Source organism: Sinocyclocheilus anshuiensis, unplaced genomic scaffold, assembly GCF_001515605.1.
Source record: "Sinocyclocheilus anshuiensis isolate Anshui unplaced genomic scaffold, SAMN03320099.WGS_v1.1 scaffold881, whole genome shotgun sequence".
In the NCBI taxonomy this organism is placed as follows: Eukaryota; Metazoa; Chordata; class Actinopteri; order Cypriniformes; family Cyprinidae; genus Sinocyclocheilus; species Sinocyclocheilus anshuiensis.
In genome coordinates, this window is record NW_015558695.1 from 1743059 (window position 1) to 1766419 (window position 23361).

The following is a 23361-nucleotide window of genomic DNA, read 5'->3' on the forward strand; positions in this document are numbered from 1 at the left end:
ACACTGTGACCTCTGCTATTTTTCAGATGTTTTATCCATTAAAATGACTGCTGTAAAATGACGTGACTGGCAGAGGTTGTCCATGCACAGCACAGAGACCAGATTAATTAATGAAATGAAAAGTCATTGTTGATTACTTTCATTAATGAATATTAGCTGTTTGCTATCTGATGCCAGAAAACATTATTTTTGCGGTTGCATTAGGAAACGTCAGTAGCACAGAAATCACATTTTTGCACACAGTGACCCACCTTTAAAATAATACAGAAGAACATGCATTGCATGCACAGGAAACTTCTAACAATTTGTATAATCAGTCTGATCCAAAACAAACAAATAACATTTAAACATACATTTTTGGATATATGCTGAAATGTATATGGACATATACAATATGCATTTTCAGACAGAAAGAGCACTGAACATAAAAGTACTTATGTATGCACTTTATAAACGTATACATTTAAATAAATGTAAAAAATAAAATAGATAAATGTACAGTGACAATAATTTTGTCATGTAAATGTTTCTTTCAAATGAGTTAAATCGATGTAATGGAATTTAAAATATTTAATTGTCATTAATTACATGCAACAAAATCAACTGACAGACTTAATATTTTATGAATCTTTGTAAACATTAGTAAATTTTTAAAGTCATTCATACACATATACAATTCAATATGTTAATAATGTTACACACATATGCACAGGTTTCTTTTGAGTCAAATTGGTTAAATGTGTTAAATAAATGTTATGGAATTTAACATATTTAATGATTGCCATTAATTAAATGCAATTAAATCAACTGATTAATAACTCAATATTTTGAATCCAAAAAGATTTGTAAAAAGTTTTTCATACTGTACGCATTTAATATAATATAGGGTCCTACCACGTTCAAGGCCCAGAAAGGTAGAAGAATTGTTGAATAAAGTCGTTATTTTAGTTTTTTTGCACAACAAAAAGTATTCTCTTAGCTTCATAAAATTACGGTTGAACCACTGATGTCACATGGAGTATTTTGTCTATGTTCTTGGTACCTTTCTGGACCTTGAACGTGGTAGGACCCTTGCTGTCTATGGAGGGTCAGAAAGCTCTCGGATTTTATAAAAAATATCTTAATTTGTGTTTCGAAGATGAATGAAGGTCTTACGGGTTTGGAACGACATGATGATGAGTAATTAATGACAGAATTTTCATTTTTGGGTGAACTATCCCTTTAATAATGTATTTTTCAGTGTCTATATCAGAGGTGCCAAAACGTTTTACTATGAGGAGCCAAAAATCTAACTTTAAGGCTGTGGGCTGATAGTAAATGCTGCATTATGTTCAACTATATCATTCAAAAAATAATCAAATAAAATAATAAAATTCACTTATATTTTCTACATTTCAATGGAAAGACTAAATTAAATTAAATGTGTGCTTGAGTCACAGGTATAATATAACAATGCAACCATTTGTTTTCACTGTATTTTCTTGTAGGAGCTATATTTGCATTAGTTGCGTTAAGGTGTTGATAAGTAATTTTCTCTCTTCTTTAAGCTAGTCCAATATTGGCAGCATCCACTCTAACACCTGTCACCCTGCATTGAGCGGCTGAAGTGCTAATATAGCATGCTAATGCACAGTCGATGACTCACATGCAAACTGGAGGCTCGCTCTTCTGCTAAGAATTGCTCCCTGTGGGTTGAAGGCAGTGCACTGGTATATTCCTCCATCCTGGGCACGGTCCAGACTCCTAATGACCAAATTTCCCCCAGATAGCCGCCGACGGGAATCGGTACTGAGATTAATCAATGTGCCGTTCAGAGACCACCTACAGACACACAAACAGACAGATGATAGCGCACACAGCTCAATGTGTTGTGATAACTGCTGATTTTGAGTGATTTTTCATGATAACCTTTGAAATTGATTTTGTTTTGGATGTACAAATGTCATGTGGAATATCAACGAATCATTACAAAGCGGATTCAGATTGGTATTACACTTCAGATTGGTATTACACTTCATCCCTGATTCATTTCAATAAGAAATATTTCAAAACCCGAACAGTCTGATGGCCTATGGAAATGTTGTGAAGAAAAGCTACATTTTTCTCATTGAACGTCCTGTTTCACTTGGAAATGGATCATATTATACAGGTAAAATCATTTGCAGATGGCAATTCATGTTGAGTTTTTATGCTGAAAGATTTCCAGCAGCTCTTTTTGCTGTCCTTTTCATTGTGCGATGATTAGCGTCGGAGAGTCTCATCAATTCCACTTTCTCACACCTCATCTATGCCTATCATTAAGACCCAAGACCCGAGCCTACCTGAGGCCTTAACTACTAGCATGCAATTCAGAGGCCAGCCCACTAATGTGGACAGATTTTCAAAGGGCGCAAGATCATTTAAGGATCATGAGGCCTCACTAGTCATTCACTCTGACAGGGCGTCAGCTGGGTTGAACTCCCATAGTTCAACTGTGTGTCTGCACACTCCAGGAACAGATGCTGAGTGCATAAAAAGTGCATACTAGCATGAGCAGTGGATGCAAATAAGCTGATGGAGGTGTAAATACAAAAACAATCTTATAGAGCCGTGATCAAGGCCCCCTGTTGTCCACAACAATATACAAAGGCTCTACGACTTTTCCAGTTGTTCGCGATTTACCGGACAAGGATTAAGCATAAGGATTTTTGCTAACACTTTACCAGTTCTCACTATTAACTTGCATTCATTTTACTAGCATATTGGCTGTTTATTTGTACTTATAAATTTTAGATCCCTTAATCCTACCTCATACCTAAACTTAATAAATACCTTACTATTAATAAGCAGCAAATTAGGAGTTTATTGAGACAAAAGGTGTAGTTAATAGTGAGAACTTGAGCATAAAATAAAGTGTGACTGAATTTTTAAAAATATGTTTTGCTCAATTTCTACCTGAGAACATATTTTATAGTTTAAAGGTGCAATAGGTGATTATCTTCAGAAACATTTTTGTTATGCTGGTTGAAAGTCTCTTCACATCCCGATAGCGATCATTAGTTAAAGGGATAGTTCACCCAAAAATTAAAATTCTGTCATTCATTACTCACCCTCATGTCGTTTCAAACCCGTAAGACCTTCGTTCATCTTCGGAACACAAATTAAGATATTTTTTATGGAATCTGAGAGCTGTCTGACCCTGCATAGACAGCAACACAACTGAAATGTTCCCAAGTCCAGAAACGTAGCAAGGAGATCGGTAAAATAATCCATGTGACATCAGGGCTTCAACCGTAATTTTACGAAGCTACGAGAATACTTTTTGTGCGCAAAAGAAAAAAAAAAAGACTTTATTCAACAATTCGTCTCCTACGCATCACCCTGTAGCGACATTTTGGAGAGTATCAGCTGGATGTAAACAACGTATGCTGTTCTGTGTCAGCTGCGCCACGCCGGATCTGTTTCCTACGTTGTTGTGATTTGATCTGAACGAAAACAGCGTATCCGTGTAATGCAGCTGACCCAGAACAGCATACGCTGTTTACGTCCAGCTGATACTCTCCAAAATGGCGCTACAGGGTGATGCGTAGGAGACGAATTGTTGAATAAATGATGAATTTTAATTTTTGGGTGAACTAACCCTTTAAGTGGTCTAAATGTATTTATCTGTATTTATATATTCTGTGGAAGGCGTAGGACCAAGAAATATTCGTCCAATCAAAATGCTCGTTCCGAGCATTTTTATTGACTTTCCTGCCTGCCTGTCAACATAAGTATTTGCATACCTCTGCGCACCCTGTTCGCGCAGACAGGATACGTCATAAGCGCATTCACGTACGCTGTGCAGACAGAACAAGAATGGCAGACAAACATCAACAACCTGATCTTCCTTCCTGGTATTGTAGTGCTCGTTCCGAGCATTTTTATTGACTTTCCTGCCTGCCTGTCAACATAAGTATTTGCATACCTCTGCGCACCCTGTTCGCGCAGACAGGATACGTCATAAGCGCATTCACGTACGCTGTGCAGACAGAACAAGAATGGCAGACAAACATCAACAACCTGATCTTCCTTCCTGGTATTGTAGTACTTTTACTAACTGTACTATGAAGTTTTCTCACTGGTGAATAATACATTATGTATTGTAGTAATGTTGTCTCTGGTCGTCTGATCTGTGTGTGTATATGCGTTCAGGGGGCGTGGCTTTGGACGGCGATTTGCAGGGAGGGTGGGACGTTCGCTTTCAGTGCTATCAGGCTAAAGTTAGCATTTTCCAAGATCTCCTACTTCACCTTTAACAAGTAAAATGTATATTCATTAAAAAATGTATTTAATACATTTACAAAAAAAAAAGAATTCCAAGACTGTAGGAAAACTGAAATTAAATGAAATAATAAATGTCTCGATTTTTAGTTGCTTTGGCTTATTTTGTTTTGTAATGTAAAATCATCTTGAGGGCCCTTGAAAGTTTGCTGAGGCCCCCTAGTGGGTCGCGGTCTTGCAGTCTGACAACCACCATTATAGATAATTTCACATTTTTTATTTATTTTACTTTTTTTAAACGAACATATGTAGAATTATTTTATTATTTTTTTTAATTATGCAAATAATTAAAGTATATAATAAAATATAAAAATAAATACTAAATAAAACAATACAAATATAATACACATTAAAATAACAACAACAACAACAATAATAATAAAGAAATTCAATAATGATTTTAATTTAATAATTCATATTCCACATGCACGAAACAGTGTTGCATATTTCCATTATTTCTCAACTTCACTTCCATACTGAGGCAGAAACAACAACAACAACAACAACAACAACAACAACAACAACAACAACAACAACAACAACAACAACAACAACAACAACAACAACAACAACAACAACAACAACAACAACAACAACAACAACAACAACAACAACAACAACAACAACTAACATTCAGATGAAAATGCTAATTGTTAATGTAGTTCATATTTAAAAAAACAATCAAGCTTTTTCCCCCTTCACAAATTTTGTTTTGTCTTCTGAACTGTTTTTTTCCCCCATGGGAACAAAAAGCACAGTTTACTGACAAGGAAGGCAATGATCTGGTTTTCTCTACCCACGCTGTGAAATTCACAAATTTATTCTTAAGAATGCACATCAGCCGTCAAGTGTGCCTTTAGTGAATGGCACAACAGGTTAACCATACATCCATAAATGAGCAAATATGATGGAATATCACTTGACTCAATGCATTGGTTCCAGTCACAGCTTCTTACCGTTTTCACCCATGTATATTTATTATCTTTTCTTTTCAGCATGTTTATCTCTGAGAGCAGCTGTATATGTCATGAACATAGCAGGGATCAGGGTAAGGGCCAAGAACAAAACGCTCTTGACATCTCAGAATGTAATAGCTTTCTCGCTCCGCTCAAATCATCAGCTGCTTCTAATGTGAGGTCCTTCGCGAGCAATGCAAATAAGAGCCGTTCGACGTCAATAAGCGGTTTTCTGTTGGGTAAAAATAGTAGTGAGGCAAGTGAGGCCCGATCTAGGGCACTTGACACACAAATAGGAGACAGCAAATAGGTGACACATCCGCACAGGCTGCGATAGCAGGAGAAAACGGAGATCGAGTGAAGGGAGGTGTGAAGTGGGGTTACGTTCGCCTCAGGGCTTTTCTGGAAAGTGCCGAGTCTTCTGTGTGGCTAAGGCTGAACTGGAGTCGACCCTGCTGTTCATATCAATTTTGTATGAGGGGGGTGGCATCATTGATATGAATGCTGGTGTGGGATCCAAAGCACCAGGCTCATCTGCTCATCTCTCTGCTCTCCTCATGGTGCTCAGACCTTCAACACCTGTGGACCGCCCTTGAGACCAGTCTCTGGCTGTGGCGGCCAGCGTATGTTCCAGGGGAGCAATCTCTGCTTACACACACACACACACACACACACACACACACATACACACTTGTGGGCCAGCAATGCAGGCCAGACACTCTCAATGCTTCAAAACAGTTTCTAAGAAAAACCAAAACAAGAACACATGAAAATGAACTGCATTTGCTTGAACTGGGTACTATATTGCATAATCACAATATATTCATAATGCTATTAAATTAAGTGATTTGACTGGGCTAATTTTTCAGAATTCCTTGTCTTGCGATTTGTGAGTGGGAGGGTTTTCAGACAGATGTTTTAATATACTTTCTGATTTAAACTTAATTTAAAACACTGATTCAACATTTTTTTTTTATTCATCACCCAAATATGTTCAGATAAGTGTTTATAGTGTTTTTTCCTATATTAAATATTCTAGTAAAATCAATGTACTGTATATAGTTATATATACTGTCTTATAGTTATAAGACAATGCAGAAAAGCTGAGCGGATGTGGCGGAAGACGAAACTTGAAATTCACTAAAGCATCTATAAAGACAGCCTTCATGCTTTCAATGTGGAGCTAGCCACAGCTAGACAGAGTTTCTTCTCAAACCTTATAAACAGTAACTTAAACAACACTCGCAGTCTTTTTGCTACTGTTGAGAGACTGACAAACCCCCCAAGTCAGATTCCCAGTGAAATGCAATGAGTTTGCTTCCTTCTTTTCTGAGAAGATCAATAATATCAGAAAGGCGATTAGCACATCCAGACTTTAAATAAAGCTCGCGTCCCAGTACGCCGACCCGGTCTTCTTCCTTCCACCCTCTTGAACCTTATCACAGACACCTACGCTGTTTGGCAGAAATTATGGCTCCTCTAATCCAAATACATCATGAAGACTGTCCAAACTATGCAATATATTTTTTTTTAGTAAGCTATATCACCTAGCCCTATTATTCACAAAATGTAATAAGTCTGCCAAAATGGTGCACAGGGACTTTTGTTCTTCATGCTTGAAGTCAAAACCATCATTTGGTCTTTCTTGCAGCATTTAGATGTAGTTGTATTCACTGAGGAAAGATGCATCTATTAAGGAAACTCATTTCTCATGCAAGCTGCAGCAGGACAGGAGTTTGGGATTTCTAATATAACTTTAAAAGACTGGATATTTTGAATTCAGGGTTTGATGTATTCCTTCGAGCAATTACCTTGTCGTTTGCACAAATCATTTTAGCATGCGCTTCATTTAAACTCTACAGACTGACGCACTTCAAAAAGATATTTTTGTCTGCAATCACACTTCACTGAAGAATTTATATGGATTAAATCAAGTCTTTTTGGCAATTCATCATTGATATCTCATGCTGCCAGTAAGCGCTGGAATTTGATAAAGTTTGTCAAATCTTTATTCTTTGGAGTTGCTTCGTCAATATTTTTTTGCCTGGGTGTCAGGAAACTTGGGTAGTAAAAATCATATTTTGACAGTTAAGGGAGCAAGTGCTGCAATGTTCAAGAACCGGCCGGAAAGAGTAATTTAAAAGTGCATCTACCTTCAGTTTTTATGAACCTCACAGTTGTAGCCAGGCAATTTATTCTAGAGAGCTGACAACTCAGCTTCCCTGCTCAATAGCAGGAAGGAGCCAGAGAAGAAGCCCTTCAGCCCTATTTGCACATCAAGAGAGGTGTGCAGGTTAAGGCTCAGGCACCGCTCTGCGTGATGTGCGGCACAGCAAGAGAAAGAGCAAAAAGATGATTAGAAGAAAATGAGGAATGCACAGGCCTGTAAAGAGTACAGTAAGGCAAAACATCACCCATGCACTTTCAATCGGGGAAGGAAATCTGTTCCTTAACTGAGATGAGCACAGTAACCACTCTGGATGGCGATTAAAGATTTGTGTCTTTAGAATGTCTGTGTCTAACTTCCAGTTTACACCTGGTATCAAGATGCGTTTTGGTAGATTGTATCACGTGTAGACATGGGAGACACATTCCCATTCACCCCTGGCTTTTTCATCCATCTCTTTTGTCCACTTTCGACCACTTTCCTGATTTCTTTGAGGGGAGGGTGTATATGGGATTTTTCTGATCTCTCAGTCTAATGCTGTGAAATAAGCTTGCACAATTTACTTATGAATGTAAAAGGAGACAACGGAAAATGATACGGAGAGCAGCAGCTTTCGTTTCTGCTCTGATAGCTGCAAAACTATGCCGGGTAATCAGGAATGGTAAGAGAACATTGTGCTTTTTGCAACCCAGGCTCACTGGAAATACATGCTTGTGGCGATGTTTCTGCAACACCGATATTTTGTACCTAAGTTTCAAAGTGAAATATCCAGTGAGTGGTGCTAAAACTCACATTCAATACGTGACTGTGGCCGTGCTTTTATTACATTGGTACAGGAATGTATTGCTGCGTTCTACGTTAATTACGTTGCTTTGGGTACGTATTATGGCGGTTCAGAATTCAAATGTCCGAGGAGTGTTGCTAAAAGTTTAATGCTCTATCGTGTTGGAAAATCACACATACCCTACACCAAACCCAACCTTAAACCTATATTGTTAATGAAAGCAAAAGTGATATAAATGTATCAGTTTTCTAATCTCGCAGCATGTTAAAACCGTTTTAAAATCATAATATTGTGCAAGGAATTGTGTGAAATTTAGGCCTTTTTAGTCGAAACTCTGGTAAATCATACTTTGCGTAAAAATGATTCATTTCAATTGAAAACTGCAGTGATTTGTACGTATAGTATGAATTTTGCAGTAATGTAGGTAGAGGCACATATTTCCAATGAGCCTGGGTAGGCTTTTAACATTTCAAACCAAACTTAAGATTTCAGCTGGCAAAGTTTAAATCCCATCTGGCTAGAACGCTTCAAGAACACATCCCATAATGTTTAAGAATCAGATCAGTAGGCATAGAGGAAGCACACTTTTGTGCCTGTTCAAATGCATTTGACCACATTAATGTTTATGAAAGCAATACAGTCAAATGCATGTTAGAAATGGTCGAATGTGGACAAGCTCACAATATTTCAGACCCCATTTACAACTGTATTTAGCATTGTCACCTTGTGATCGACAAAAACACAACCCAATGCAAGAAACAGGGTCTAAGTCCAAATAAATCGCTGTAGGTTATATGTCATACACAGCAATCTGCAGTGAGGAAAAGAGATGAGGTCAATGATTTTCAATGAGAGTTGCTGTTTTCTGGTGACATAAGTCTGCAATTCAACAAAGCTAAGATGTTTCACTTTATGCAAATGAATAGTGAGCAATAAGAGCAGGATGTTAATATTAAATAATTGTATGATTTTGATTTCTCTTAACGATTCCATTTCCTTAACAGTTTCATTTAGTACTTTAAAGGAATAAAGGAAAATAAAATAAAATGCTAATTTCTTGAAAAAAAAATCAATGCTTTCAATAATTAGTTAAGCTGTAAAAGGTACTGAATGAAAAAATAATAATAATTTTTTTTTACCAACAATACATCTAATTTGTGAGATTTTACACAGACCACCAACATTATTAACACCAAGTCCTTACTGGACACCTGATGCCACAAGACATGATAAAAATCCTAATCAGCCAAATTGGCTATACGTGACAAGCACCAGGAGAATCAGTTTCTGGAATGCTTTCTATTTCTGCAACATCACGGCTGACAGATGATTGCATTTTATGTAATATTAAAATCCTTTCATTTTAGTTTGAATATCATTGTGCATGACTTTAATAGTCATAAAGAACGTAACAAATCATAATTTACCAGATATCATGAAAATAAATTAAGACAATTTTAGGAAATATTCTATGAATCACTGTGTTTTGAATTTGTATGTAATTTAATTATTTACTTCCATTTCGTTGCGAGTGTGAGACAGCAGTGCGCTGGCAGAGAGCCCACCCACACTCTCTTCTGACTGGCTCTGATAAGTGATTGATTTTGTTGCGTCCTGTAGCCGTGTCGTGTCTGCTACGGACATAAAAATCGCTTGTCGCTGGAATCTTATTGCATCCTGTCTGGTTTTGAAGAGACAGTAATGCCTACTAGCGAAGAACAGTACAGCAACCTGGTGACCTCAAAAACACTGTCAGTGTTGAGAAGGGCATAAGAAATTCTCTAAGCGAAAAACATTTCTGATCAGCTATTTTCAGAATTTTTGAAACAGACTGCAAACAGTAAGCATGTTTCAACCCAGTATTCAAAACACACTTTTGAATAAAAGATGTACACATTGCATTTGAGAGATCTAGCTTGGTTTAAATTGCATGATGCACGGCACATAACATGTGCCACATGTTTAATTGATGTGCATGTGTCAATGCATTCATTGAGCCCTGCCAGCGTGAAGCCTGTATAAATATTGCAGTTTTATGGCTCATCTGTTGAGATGGAGCCCAGGAAGACACTATGAGGTACAGCCTCGAGATGTGAAATCCATAATCCATTAAATTACAGGAACATTCCTGACTAACCATTGCCATCAGATAATGCAGATGTCAAAATGTGACACGCTGTGCCCTGGCATATATCTAATCTGAACATACAGCAAAAATGAATGGACTGTTGAGACATACCCAAAAGAAAGATCATTTTGTTGTCACGGGCAACTCTCACCATTGTGAGGGAGTGAAAGTTGTGAATTCTGTACATCTTGGTCATTAAATTCTAATAATATCATACAGTACTGCATGAATAAACATAACATCATGCATGATTGGTGTTGCAGAATCTTTCAAATTACTGAGAGGAAGAAAAATGTCTCAAAACTTTGTGAGGCAGCGTTAAGGTGTTACAAGCACGCTTTAGATGCGAAGACCGTTCCAAATGGTAGGCAGCACTTATTTATTTTTTCTTCCAGATACCTTTGTTTGGCCAAATTCTAAAGCAGCATCTATGTCATTTCTTCACAGAGAAGCTAATATAATAATGCAACAAGCTCCATTAAAACATCACTTAAAAGACATTCTAAAAGATTATAACATTCAATTACAAAAGTATTTTTGATTAAAACCAGAAAGTACTGACACAAAACTAATAAACTAAAAAAATTGAATATTTTACATGTTGTGTAGTTTTATATTTATTAGAGCATGGAATTGTTAGCAATATTGATAACAGCAAACAAACCCTATTTGTAAGCTCCTGTGAAGGCATTATGAAGCTCACTAGATTAAAGAGAGAGAAAAATAGAAGCAGGAAATGCAAACGTACCTGTACTGAGGGGAAGGAATGCCCTTTGCGTCACAGGCCAGTGTTGTCTCTTCCTCTAGTGAGCCCACTGTCAGATCACTGGGCTCCATTCGCCATTTCGGCCCATTGAAAGACTTATAATCCACACACTCTGAGAGCAAACAACAGAATGCAATTACATATTTGTATCTTAATGCACAGTTTAACCTGAAGTGTGTAATTTTTTCAATATTAAAATACTTTTATGCAATAGTTGACCCAATAAATAGCAGAACCATACCTGTTCTTTTACTAAGGAGAGACAATTATAATGTAAGCCATACTGTAGGTTTATTCCTTCAAAATATGTAAACACTACGGCTTTGTGGCGCTATTAAACCATTGATCTGTTTGTTTGAGTATCCTAAGCAGCCAGAGACAGTGACACCGACTCAGCCAATGGTGTTAGTTTAGCGGCGGGAATAATGCCTGACTAATTTGTTCGACCAAAGGCTGATGGGTTTAAAGTCACCATGAATTCAAGATTGACTAGTCTTATTGTTATGGAAAATTACAGGGTTTATTATAAATGATTTATCTTGGTATTCATTATTATTTTTTAATTTTTTTCATAACATTTAATCAAAAACTTCCTGTCCTCCTCTCTTCTCTGATGACAAGTGCACCATTAAGAGGATGACAATGATCCAATCAGTTCCCAGTGGACAAAATCAAGCCCCATTTTTATCTCATTCAAAAAGCAGGTTCATTGGATATACATCACAATAGAGAAGCATAGATGAAAGAAAAGAAACCTGTTTGCAATTAATAATTTTTGCAATTCCTTTATGTTACGCTTACACTAGTAAAAAGAAAAAATGACACACTTCAGCTTTAAAGTCAGCTTATTTGACCTTAACAAAAGAAAATTCGATAACACTTTATAATAGGCAACGCATATTCACTATTAATCTACTTGGTATGGTGTTAAAGGAACACTCTACTATTGTTGAAAATAGGCTCATTTTCCAACTCCCCTAGAGTTAAACAGTTGAGTTTTACCGTTTTCGAATCCATTCAGCCGATCTCTGGGTCTGGCGGTAGCACTTTTAGCTGCAGCTTAGCATAGATCATTGAATCTGATTAGACCGTTAGCATCTCGCTCAAAAATGACCAAAGAGTTTCTATATTTTTCCTATTTAAAACTTGACTCTTCTGTAGTTACATCGTGTACTAAGACCGACGGAAAATGAAAAGTTGCCGCAGAAAACCTGCAAAAAAAAATTTCTTGGCCGATATGGCTAGGAACTATACTCTCATTCCGGCATAATAATCAAGGAACCATGGTTGCAGCAGGTGCAATGATATTACGCAGCGCCTGAAAATAGTCCCCAGCACGCTCCCTGTGCAAGCAGGGTTCCTTGATTATTACGCCGGAATGAGAGTATAGTTCCTAGCCATATCGGTCTAGAAAATCGCAACTTTTCATTTTCCGTCAGTCTTAGTACACGATGTAACTACAAAAGAGTCAAGTTTTAAATAGGAAAACAATAGAAACTCTTTGGACATTTTTGAGCGAGATGCTAACGGTCTAATCAGATTCAATGATCTATGCTAAGCTACAGCTAAAAGTGCTACCGCCAGACCCAGAGATCGGCTGAATGGATTCGAAAACGGTAAAACTCAACTGTTTAACTCTAGGGGAGTTGGAAAATGAGCCTATTTTCAAAAACAGTGGAGTGTTCCTTTAAAGGCACAGTTCATCTGAACATGAAAATTCTGTCATCATTTGCTGGAACATAAAAGAAGATATTTCACAAAACATCACAGTGGCTTTTTGTGCATACAATAGAAGTCAACCAAAACTGTTTGGTTACCAACATTCTTCAAATGATCTTATTTTGTTTTCTGAAGTGGAAAGTCATACAAATTTGGAACAACATGAGGGTGAGTAACTGGTGGCAGATTTTTCATTTTGTGTGAACTATCCCTTTAAGAATTTTTAAAAAGCAGTTTGTGGGTAAATATTCTGCAGATTACAGAAGCTGCGCAGTAACATGCATGCATAAAGAGTGCAGAAACGCGGACCATATGTGGTGAGATCACACCAGGTGTGTGGGTTCTAATCAAGTGCTATGCTCGCATCACTCAATTTCTGCTTAAGATGTTATCAAAGCGGCAAATTCACAGGAATCTTCACATTTACGTGTGACATTTGTTCAGAAAATGGGAACTAAGGTGCTCTCATATGGCATTTACGTTGTGCACATTGAAGTTATACTTTACAGTAAAGTGTCTTTCTAGTTTTTATCCTCTCCTCAACATAATAATATTCCTGTGGCTCAGTGGTAGAGCATTGCGTTAACAGTGCAAAAGGTTGTGGGTTTGATTCACAGGGAACACACATACTGGTAAAAATGTATAGCCTGAATGCACTGTAAGTCGCTTTGGATAAAAGCATCTGCTAAATGATTAAATTAAAATGAACCTAACTGAAATATGTCTCTATTCAGTTATATGTTACTTTTAAAGGACTAGTTCAACTCAAATGACAATTCTGTCCAATGACTTTCTTTTTTTTCTACAGAAGACGAAAGAAGAAATTTTTAAGAATATGTTGGCAATTGAAATAAACGTGGACTGAATATTTGAGCTTTAAAAGGACCACAAAAAGAGAAAAAATAGTAACTTGTGTTTGAGGAACAGGCTGAATACGGTTATATATATATGCATGTGTGTGTACAGAAGAGACTCTAGAATTCTTAGAGAGCACAAAAGACTGTAAAACTTTGACTTTTGTCGTTGCTTATCTCATTGCACAAGCCAATTATGAGCTGTCATCAGATGACTGATGATCTTTTTTTAAATAATTTTTCTATTAATTAAAACTAAAGAGTATTTTTTTGTTATGGATGTCCCAATTTGATTTGTAATTTTCAGAGAGTTCAATTAAATGTTCATGTAATATTTTGGTGAGTTAAAATAATATTGTAATATCGATATATCAATCGCAGGTCCCTAAATCGAATCAAATCACAATCAGAGCATGTTTTGATCAAATATCGTATTGCTGGCTGTTTTTTTCCCCCAGAGAATCTGTTTTAGATGGTATCATGATAAAAGATCCAATTTTCACCCCTAATAAAACAAATACATTTTTGAGTTGGATTTTTTTTAATGAATCGCTTCATTCAATTCACAAAACCAGTTTGAATGATTCATTCACAAATCAAACTGGTCCTCGAGTTCAGCTCACAGACTCAATGATCCCGTCACAGCCATTAACAGCTCACAGGAGGTGAAGAATGACTCAAATTTCAATCTGTTCCTCACTCAAAGCTATCATATGGCTTCAGAAGACCTGAAATACAGCACACATGTTGTACAGACCACGTTTATGGTGCATCCTGTTTGAAGCTTGAAAGCCTCAGCGGGGATTCATGGAAAAGAGCAATCAGTAAAAATACTCAAAATATCTTCGTTTGTGCTTTTGGGAAAGAAAGTCACAGATTTGGATCGACATGAGGGTGAGTAAATGTTGACAGAAGCATAATTTTTAGGTGAACTATCCCTTTAAGAGCTGTATGTTCTCAGTGAATTCTTATTCACAGAAATAACATCTGTAGGAAGCGGAGCCATAAACTGTGACATACAAGTTCAATTTCCTTGGAGGACACATTGTATCGAAGCCTCCAAAACCTTCTATGACACAACACAATTAATTTTCAAAATGACTGCACAGCTTAATTGAAAGCCCTTTCACCACATCCAAAACACGTCCTGTTCCTGTAAGCCTGATTCTGTGCGTCAGGGTCTATTACTGGCTTCCGCTCATAATCAAGATATGGGCTGATAGCAACAAATGCTGCAACAACACCAGCAGGTTGACCACATACATAATGCTTCACTGAACAAGAGGATGCTTTTTGTGGAGCACTTGTCATATATATACAGATTTCTCTTTTTTAACTCCAAGCTTTAGAACATTGTTACAGTCTACCTAAGAAAAGATTAAGTTAAAGTTGATAGAGACATAGTTGTGAATACACCACAAGAGCCACAGAGGGAAGGAATTACCAATTCATTTTACCTGCAAGATACTCCATGATTGATAGCAGCAAAAACTGTTTCCATAGTAACGTCATCTTCAGCTGCCAGGGGCGAGTGTTACTTGAATTCAGTGCGCCGTGAATGAACAGCTGCTCTCTCAAGAGAAAACCACCTGACCTGTTGAGGACCAAATTATGAAAAATTAGAAATACTTTGTTATAGGTAGTTCAGTCTGTTTTTCTCAGTTAACTTTCTCAGTTTGACAGTTTTTTTTTTCATTAGTTTTTATGCAAAAGAAAGCCATGAGGTAATGAGAGGTGGCTGCTGTGTGCTTACAATACGCATTATGGGGTGAAATTATCACAGCGCTAATGCAGCTAATGTGGCTTAAAAGATCACAAGTGAGATCACTTGAATTCAGAACAATACTCTTTACCGTGATGCAAATTGATATTGATTGGCTGGAGGAACTAAAGTAGATTTTCACAATTAAAAAAAGCCTATAATCAACAATATAAACAAATAGGTCTGCAGATTTATGCAAAATGTGAATGCTTTTCACTTAAAATGTAATTTAATCATCTATATACACAATTAGTAAGCACCCATATAAACAATATGAACACAAAAAAAGCATTTTAGCTTAATGTGGTTTAATACATTAATGCCCGGTTAAGCACAGACAAGGCTTAAACCCAGTCCCAGACTAAAATGCATGTTTGAGCTGTCTTAACTGAAAGCAATTTGCACTGACATGTCTTAAAATATGTCAGTGCTACTGATTTGTATCAAGATGCACCTCAATAATGTTTTCTAAGGCACATTCCAAAAAAAAAAAAACTACTTGAATGTCCTAATTTAATGTTATTTAAGGCCTATAATCCTGGCTTAATATAAGCCCTGTCTGTGAAACCAGGCCTAAAACAATAATATCGAAGGATCAAACTCAGTATACACATTATTAATACTATGCATAGGCAAGCAGATGAACCCACAATATGAACACAATGCGTGACTTCTGAATTCTGATATTCTCACTATTATAAAGAAAACGCTTAAGGTGTAATTTAGCTCAGGGCACATCTGCTTGCCTTTATTTAGTACGCATAAACATACGGTGTATATTTAATTTGATCTTTTAATATGACTGTTTTATTACATTAAAACATGTCAAGTGTATTGAATTGTCCCACGGTTTTGTGGTCAGCATGAGATTCAAATGATGCGTGTAGCAGCAGTTTGTTTCTGATTGAATTGGTTCAGTTAATGATTCAATGACTCTTAAAGACAACCTATTCTCGCTTCCTGCTGGAGGAACAATGTAACCTGCAGAAACAGTCAGAAAAATTCCAAATATGTGAAAGAAACAGTAAACCTTTAATCAGAAAAGTGTATTGCTCATGATGTCCTAGCATATGAAGCCACCTCACTGTCATATTGCTATTCCCACATATTGCACGTATTGAATCAATGGGAAATCATCTGATTTTAATGAAAAAACATTACCTACTGAGTCACCGTTTTATATCTGAAATCTCCATGCATAGAAACTGTAAATGATTCAACAATGACACCATTTTTGTTAACAGCATGCATTTTAAAGCCATTATGATAACAACTTCAATGTTGATTAAACTGACACTTGATTCAACAATATACACATACACACTTCATTCCTATGCAAACTGTAATTCTAGCAAAAAGCCATAGAATTTGCACTGTCCTGTAGCTTTTAACAGTCCTTGTTTCCAAGAGACTGAAGTGGATGTTGGTTAATAAAAAGTCATCATAAAATACAAGCATCACAATTTATTCAGAGTAATAAAGCTGACTGCATTTGGACATGAAGCTTTATTTCCAAGCATTTATAATGTCTCTCTGAGCAAGATGTTGCATTGGTAAACATTTAACTTAAAACAACATATGTATTATGCATCTTATGCATGCATTTACTCACCAATGCTATAGGGAAGCAATCCATTTACCATAAAATTACTGCAGAAAATGTTAAAAAGTCTGAAGATTTAGTCTGGTTAAAGGGAAAATTATGTCCTAACCTATGCCAGTTGGCCATCACCTTTTGGATGAGTCAGGATGTACACATTACAATGTGTAAGTGATGTGATGGTCTGCAGGGTGTGCTTGTTTTTTAAAAATGACACACAACTCACAACAGCCAGTGATTTATGGGGTTTGGATGGTGTTCAGTCAGTTATTTTCTGCAATGCCAATCTGCCAAGCAACATTTGAAATCAATTTATGGAGCCAAAGACAGTGAAAAAGGACAGAGGGAAGGATGTAGTACTGCTGATGTGAGAACAGAGAGATTTCAAAACACTGGATCTCAACTGGTTTTGCTTTTTGATTTTACACTGGGCATCAAACTGCAATCCAACATAGAACCAAACAACATACATTTATTAATAAAACAACATACATATATTATATTGTTAATAAGAACAATATTACCATTCAAAATTTTGGGTAAGAGTTGGTATGATATTTTAAATGTTTTTGTGAAAGATCAAAATACAATAAAATTGTAATATTGTGAAACAGTTTTCTATTTTAATATATTTTAAAATGTAATTTATTCCTGCGATAAAATCTGAGCATCTGAGCATTTCAGCATCATTACTGCAGTTTTCAGTGTCTCATGATGCTTCAGAAATCATTCTAATATGCTGATTTGCTGCTTAAGAAACATTTTTATCATTATCAATGTTATTAAAAAACATTTTGCTGCTTAATGTTTTTCAGGATTATTTGATGAAGCGAAAAAAAGCATATAAAGCATTTATTTGAAATAATTTTTGTAACAACACAAAAAGCCTTTACTGTAACTTTTGAGCAATTTTAATTTGTCATTGCTGTTTTTCATTCAAAATAAATAAATAAATACACACTGACTGTATATACAATTCATATGAATTAAATATGAAATGTTCATATTAATAAATTTACATTTTTACATTTAGCATGTACTGTATTCATTGTTACGCTATGGAAAATATGGTTAGTATTTGGTTACTATCTCCTCAATTCTGATTATTTATTTATTTTATTTTCTCAGAAGCAAATAATTTACTGCACAAAACATTTCTGGATGGCACCAAGTCATGTTTATCCTAGCTGCTGTAGCGAATCAGCTCATGGGGAAATATGAATAATTAATCATAACTAGTTATAATTAATTATAAATATTTAGATCCGCTGTAAGTATTTACTTGACCTCTCAGGGTCAACTGTCTGTCGATTCTAAGAACGTTAATTTCCTGGTTAAGGGAAATAACTTTCTTACTGTACAATTCTACACAGAGCCTGTAGCATAAATCTGCATGATTAAGGGACTCCAGTTATGAGCAAACAATGAACAACGTCGAGTGTGATACAAGTAAGACTTTATTAACTACATAAACACTTAAAAGCTTAAGCAGTAAAGAGGAGAGAAAATAAAGCATGAAGCTATGGAACCATTTGATATTCAGCTGATTTACAGCCTGAAGGGACCATCAGATTCTTAGTTCAAACACACCTTTGTAAAAAGGTGCAAATGATACCTAATGTATCGCACTGCATATTTAATGTTATGCTGGTCATATTTACTGAAACTTGTGTAGTTTTGTCCGTGCTTTTCAAGGATAAGAGCATGTCAGACAATCTGTCCATGTTGGCACCTGCCTAATCTGACTAGTTTCTACCAAACGGCAGATTAATTTTCACCCACATACCGCAGAGTTTGATCAGAATAGACCTGTGACCCATTTTTTGGGCTGCGGCCCACCAGTTAAGAACCTCTGCTGTAAGACGCTCAACGTCAGTTTCTCATAATACACTTCAGAGAAGCGCTTCACACAATTCACTGACGCACAAAACACACACGCTCGTACAAAGCCGAGAAATATCCAGGCCACTGAAGACTTATAAGGGCACTCCAAGAATGATAATTATTGCCATCTCATGTAGCTGCCGGAGCGTGGGGCCTCAGGAAGGATTCCCCTCATCTTTCAAGTTTTAGGCTGGTTTTAGCAGAAGTGTGTAAAATGGGATTTAAATAGTCTGGATTTTGTGTGAAGAACACTGCATGTCATGTTCCTTCTTGCTAAGCAGTCTTGAAGTGAAATCCTCAACGGCAGTGAGCCTGTGAGACCTTCTCATCACACTGAACCGTCTAGTTCATTCCCATTAATGAAAAGTGTGCGCTGTGTAATTAGGGGCTCTGTTATTTGCAGCCTAATTTAATGCCTTTTAATACAAACAATTCAACATCCCTCCAAATAAAACACCCTGAAGATGTAAAGCCGCATCAATAATGCTTAATGTTCGAACTCTCTGAAGCGAAGGCTGCTTCAAAGAGCCATCTCCACTCCATTACAAACAACTCACTGATTCCTTGATTATGTTTGCTTGTTCCTTGACTATACATAATTACGTGTCAATACAAAAACACTCTTTTAAATGTACAGTATATGCGTCCAGATTAGTGCGAGTTTCATTAACGAAAACTGTCGAAAAATGTTTGTTGACCAGCTTTTTCGCGACTAAAACGAGACAACAATGAGACGACACCAACATCATTAAAACAATAACTGTGACTATGTTATGGACGAAAAAGACAATGTAGTTTAAAAAATAAAACTTTAAAACAATTCAATAAAACAAAAAAAGTGATGTTTTCTTCATCAAATAGAGGAAAGAAAATTATATAGATTGTTTTTAACAAGCCTCCATAAGTTTCCATGCTAAAGATTGCCAGATGTCAAGAGATTAAATCCCCCAATCAGAGCTTTTCTCTTAAAAAGGATACATTTTCTATGGAATTATTTTTTATCCCGTGACAAAACAAGCTTACATAATTCCTGCCCCGTGAATGACTTAATCTTCACAACCTGGCAACCATGAGAACATTGTGTTCCTTCACATGGCTGCTGTGACTAAATCTGCAATCAAACCTTCTCAGTGATGAATAAATCCACACATGGATTTTGGCTATATTGTTTGCGATCTTGGTTGCTGCATAAATGCACTTACGAATCAAAGTCTGTTTCTGCCACAAAATTAAAAATTAAAAAAAGATAATTGCAACATCGCTTTTTCTTTTTTCTTAAAATTCTGAGTTAACATCTCCCAATTCTGAGTTCATTGCGATATATTATCAGAAGTCTGAATTGTGAGATAAAAAGTTGCAATTATCTTTTTAATTATATTTTATCCAGACACAAGCTTTCATACTCACACAACTTTTGTAAGAAATTAACAATAGAAAAGTCTTTTAATTGTTGTTTTAATAGAAAAACATCAGTCGTGATTACAATTTTGAGCAAAATAATTGTGATTATCAGTTTAACTATACAGCATGACTAAAATATGACAAAGTTTTCATTGATTAAAACTAGCCTAAAATTCCCAGACTTTTAGTCAACCAAAACTTGTCTAAGACAAGAAATAGGACAGGTTGACAAAGTATGATGAAAAAACTAAAAAGGACATTTAACATAGGACTAAGACTAAAACTAAGGAAGAAAAAAAAACGCCAACAAAATTAACACTAGTCCAGATCTTTACCTAAATGCAACACTCAAACCAAGCTGATATAGCTGAGATACAGAATGTAATGAAAAAAATTTTCAAGTGTAGCAATAAATTGACTTTTAGTATTCTTCTCTCCTGAGGACACTATTCTGTCAATAGCAAGTGTAACAAAATGCATTACGATGCCCTGAAGTGCTTCAGATAACTGAAATATCAGAGACATTAAGACAAAAAGAAACATTCTAAGCAACACAGACAGACAGTCCATTTGTGACAAATAAATCTGTTACTGTCCCATAACATTGCATTTATAGGTTAGTTAGCTGACGTATTCATGGCACAACACTTTGTTCTGTATAATATGCGAGTGAGATCTTGCTGGTTTATGTTTTGATGATCCTCTGCGGGGTATAAGAGGAATTATTGTGTTGCTGGCCGGCCTGACTGATTTTCTCAATTACGAAGCTGTTGAGCACAGTTTAGCGGGACAGATGTTATATTTGTATTCATTTATTTCATTATTTTACAGGGTGGATGACACGTGAAATGAGCCTGAAACAAGAGATGAATATCTATTATGTTCCTTATGTAACGACACATATATAAATGGCATCAGGTGTGAAATGTTTTTTTTTTAAAAAGCTGCTGAAATCAGTCACAAAATGACACCGAACAGCAATATATCATTATTTAGAAATTGAATGTAATGCTAGAAACTGAATGAAATAATAAATCAATCTATATTGGCTAATATTAATGTTCAAGTCAAATGTGTTGACATGCACAATCCTACACTGGTTATGCTTAATAATCTGACAGCATTTCAGGTCATGTACAACAGTTCTTGTTAATTACTGTTTAAAGCAATTTGTACGCATAGACCTTTGCTCTGATTTTACTCTGCATGTAAACATTTGTATGTTATAGCGTCTTATTAAGTGTGCATATGTCCCATGCATATATCTGTTATAGTTTTCAGTGTATTGTTGTGCATGTAAGCACACGAACAGTATATCGTCAATATAAGGCTGGGCAATGTATCAAATATTCAAATAATATTTGCAATGATGTTATTAAATGATATAACACTGTCAATATTGCAACAATTTGAATAAACTGTTAATTTGGTGTCAAAAGACTAATTACGAGATTCTTCACTGTAACTTGAAACTAAAAAAAAAAAAATTACCCAATGATTTACTTACCCTCAAGCCATCCTAGGTGTATGACTTTCTTTCATATGAATAAAATCAGAGTTATCTTAAAACATGTCCTGGCTCTTCCAAGCTTTACAATGACAGGGAATGGGGGTCGAGATTTTGAAGCCCAAAAAAGTGCATCCATCCCTCACAATAAGTAGTCCACATGGCTCCGGGGGGTTATGAATTGATGCATGTGTGTAAGAAAAAAATATCCATATTTAAAACTTTACAAGTCATAATCTCTCATGAGAGAGTGGCGTTCCAGCCGATGACGTAGGATGTTGGCGAATGCAGTGTAGGGCTGTCAAATTTTTTTTCAAATTTAGAATATTCATAGAATTTAGAATAAAAATCCACATATGAATGCAAAAACGTTGCATTTGAATTTTAGGTGTCAGGCTGCCTTATCATCAGTGGCACACAAGATGCGATGACGATGTAAGTGTCGTTGCATTTTAATGCTTTTTCTTAGCCCATCCAGTTGAACCCACTAGATGCAGCGCTGCTACGCTGTTCATTCAAAATAATTCGGAGAAAGAGAACATCATTGCGGAGAAGATGTTTATAGCAAAACTGAATCCAAGCCGTTCACACAGAACGCATATTTATCACATTTTCTAGAGGGACATCTATCACCGTTGCACTCACGTCTCGCAACGAGAGCCGCATGTTTAGAAAGCCATGTAAAATTAATGTAAGTTGAACTTTTAAAAAACATGTCTCAAGAATTTATGCCTTTTTTCCCCATCCCACTGCATCTTATGTTTTTAAATGAAAAAGTACTCTTTGTGATTGGTTTTTGGTCCTTTGTATTAAACTATACATACATGATGCTGTTTTGGTTCTAATTGTTTAAGCTACTTAATTAATTATATATGCAATGCTTTATATTACATTTTTTTTTTATATGAAAAAAAAAATTTTTTTTTTATATGACTATGCTTTATAAACATTCATTTAAACATGCACTTTTTTCAAAGATAGTCATGTTATTTTATTGCTTTGAAGAAACGTGCATTAGTAATATTTTGCTCGATGCGCCCTCTTGTGGCCTCAGGAGAGAAGCCAAAAGCTTTTTTCCCCCTAACTGAAATTATGCCTTTTAAATTCGAACATAAATTGAATATTGATAATATTTAAGTACAAAATTCGAATTTAGTTTTTCAGCCATTTTGACTGCACTAATGCAGTGATGAACGTGGAACCACGGTGAAGAAAGCAAAACAAAACCTCACAAATTAAAGGGGTGGTTGACTGGTTTTGTTCTAGGCTTGATTGTGTTTATGGGGTGCAGTCTAACGTGTTAATGCTTCGTTTTTTAAAAAACGCATTATTTTTCACATAATCTACCTTTATTCTTCACCGCTCTGTTCCTTCTCTGATAAACGAGCTGATCATTTCCTGGCTGCTTTTATGAAGATTTAAAAGATTTAAAAGAAGAGATTATGGTTTATAAAGTTTAAAATTTGGATATTTTTCTTACACAAACAGGCCTTTATTAACTCCCCGGAGCCATGTGGAGCATTTTTTTTTA

General features: G+C 35.9%; 1 protein-coding gene across 1 annotated transcript in view; it reads right to left on the bottom strand.

Annotated features, from left to right (window-relative positions):
• cntn3a.2 (contactin 3a, tandem duplicate 2) overlaps positions 1 to 23361 on the bottom strand; it is a 75883-nt gene that overhangs the window by 47055 nt on the left and 5467 nt on the right. Inside the window, exons 2-4 of the mRNA XM_016477694.1 lie at positions 15134 to 15270; positions 11086 to 11215; positions 1646 to 1821 (exon numbers count right to left, since the gene is read on the bottom strand). Coding sequence (XP_016333180.1) covers positions 1646 to 1821; positions 11086 to 11215; positions 15134 to 15188 — 361 coding nt within the window. The 5' untranslated portion in view covers positions 15189 to 15270. The remainder of the gene's footprint in view (positions 1 to 1645; positions 1822 to 11085; positions 11216 to 15133; positions 15271 to 23361) is intronic.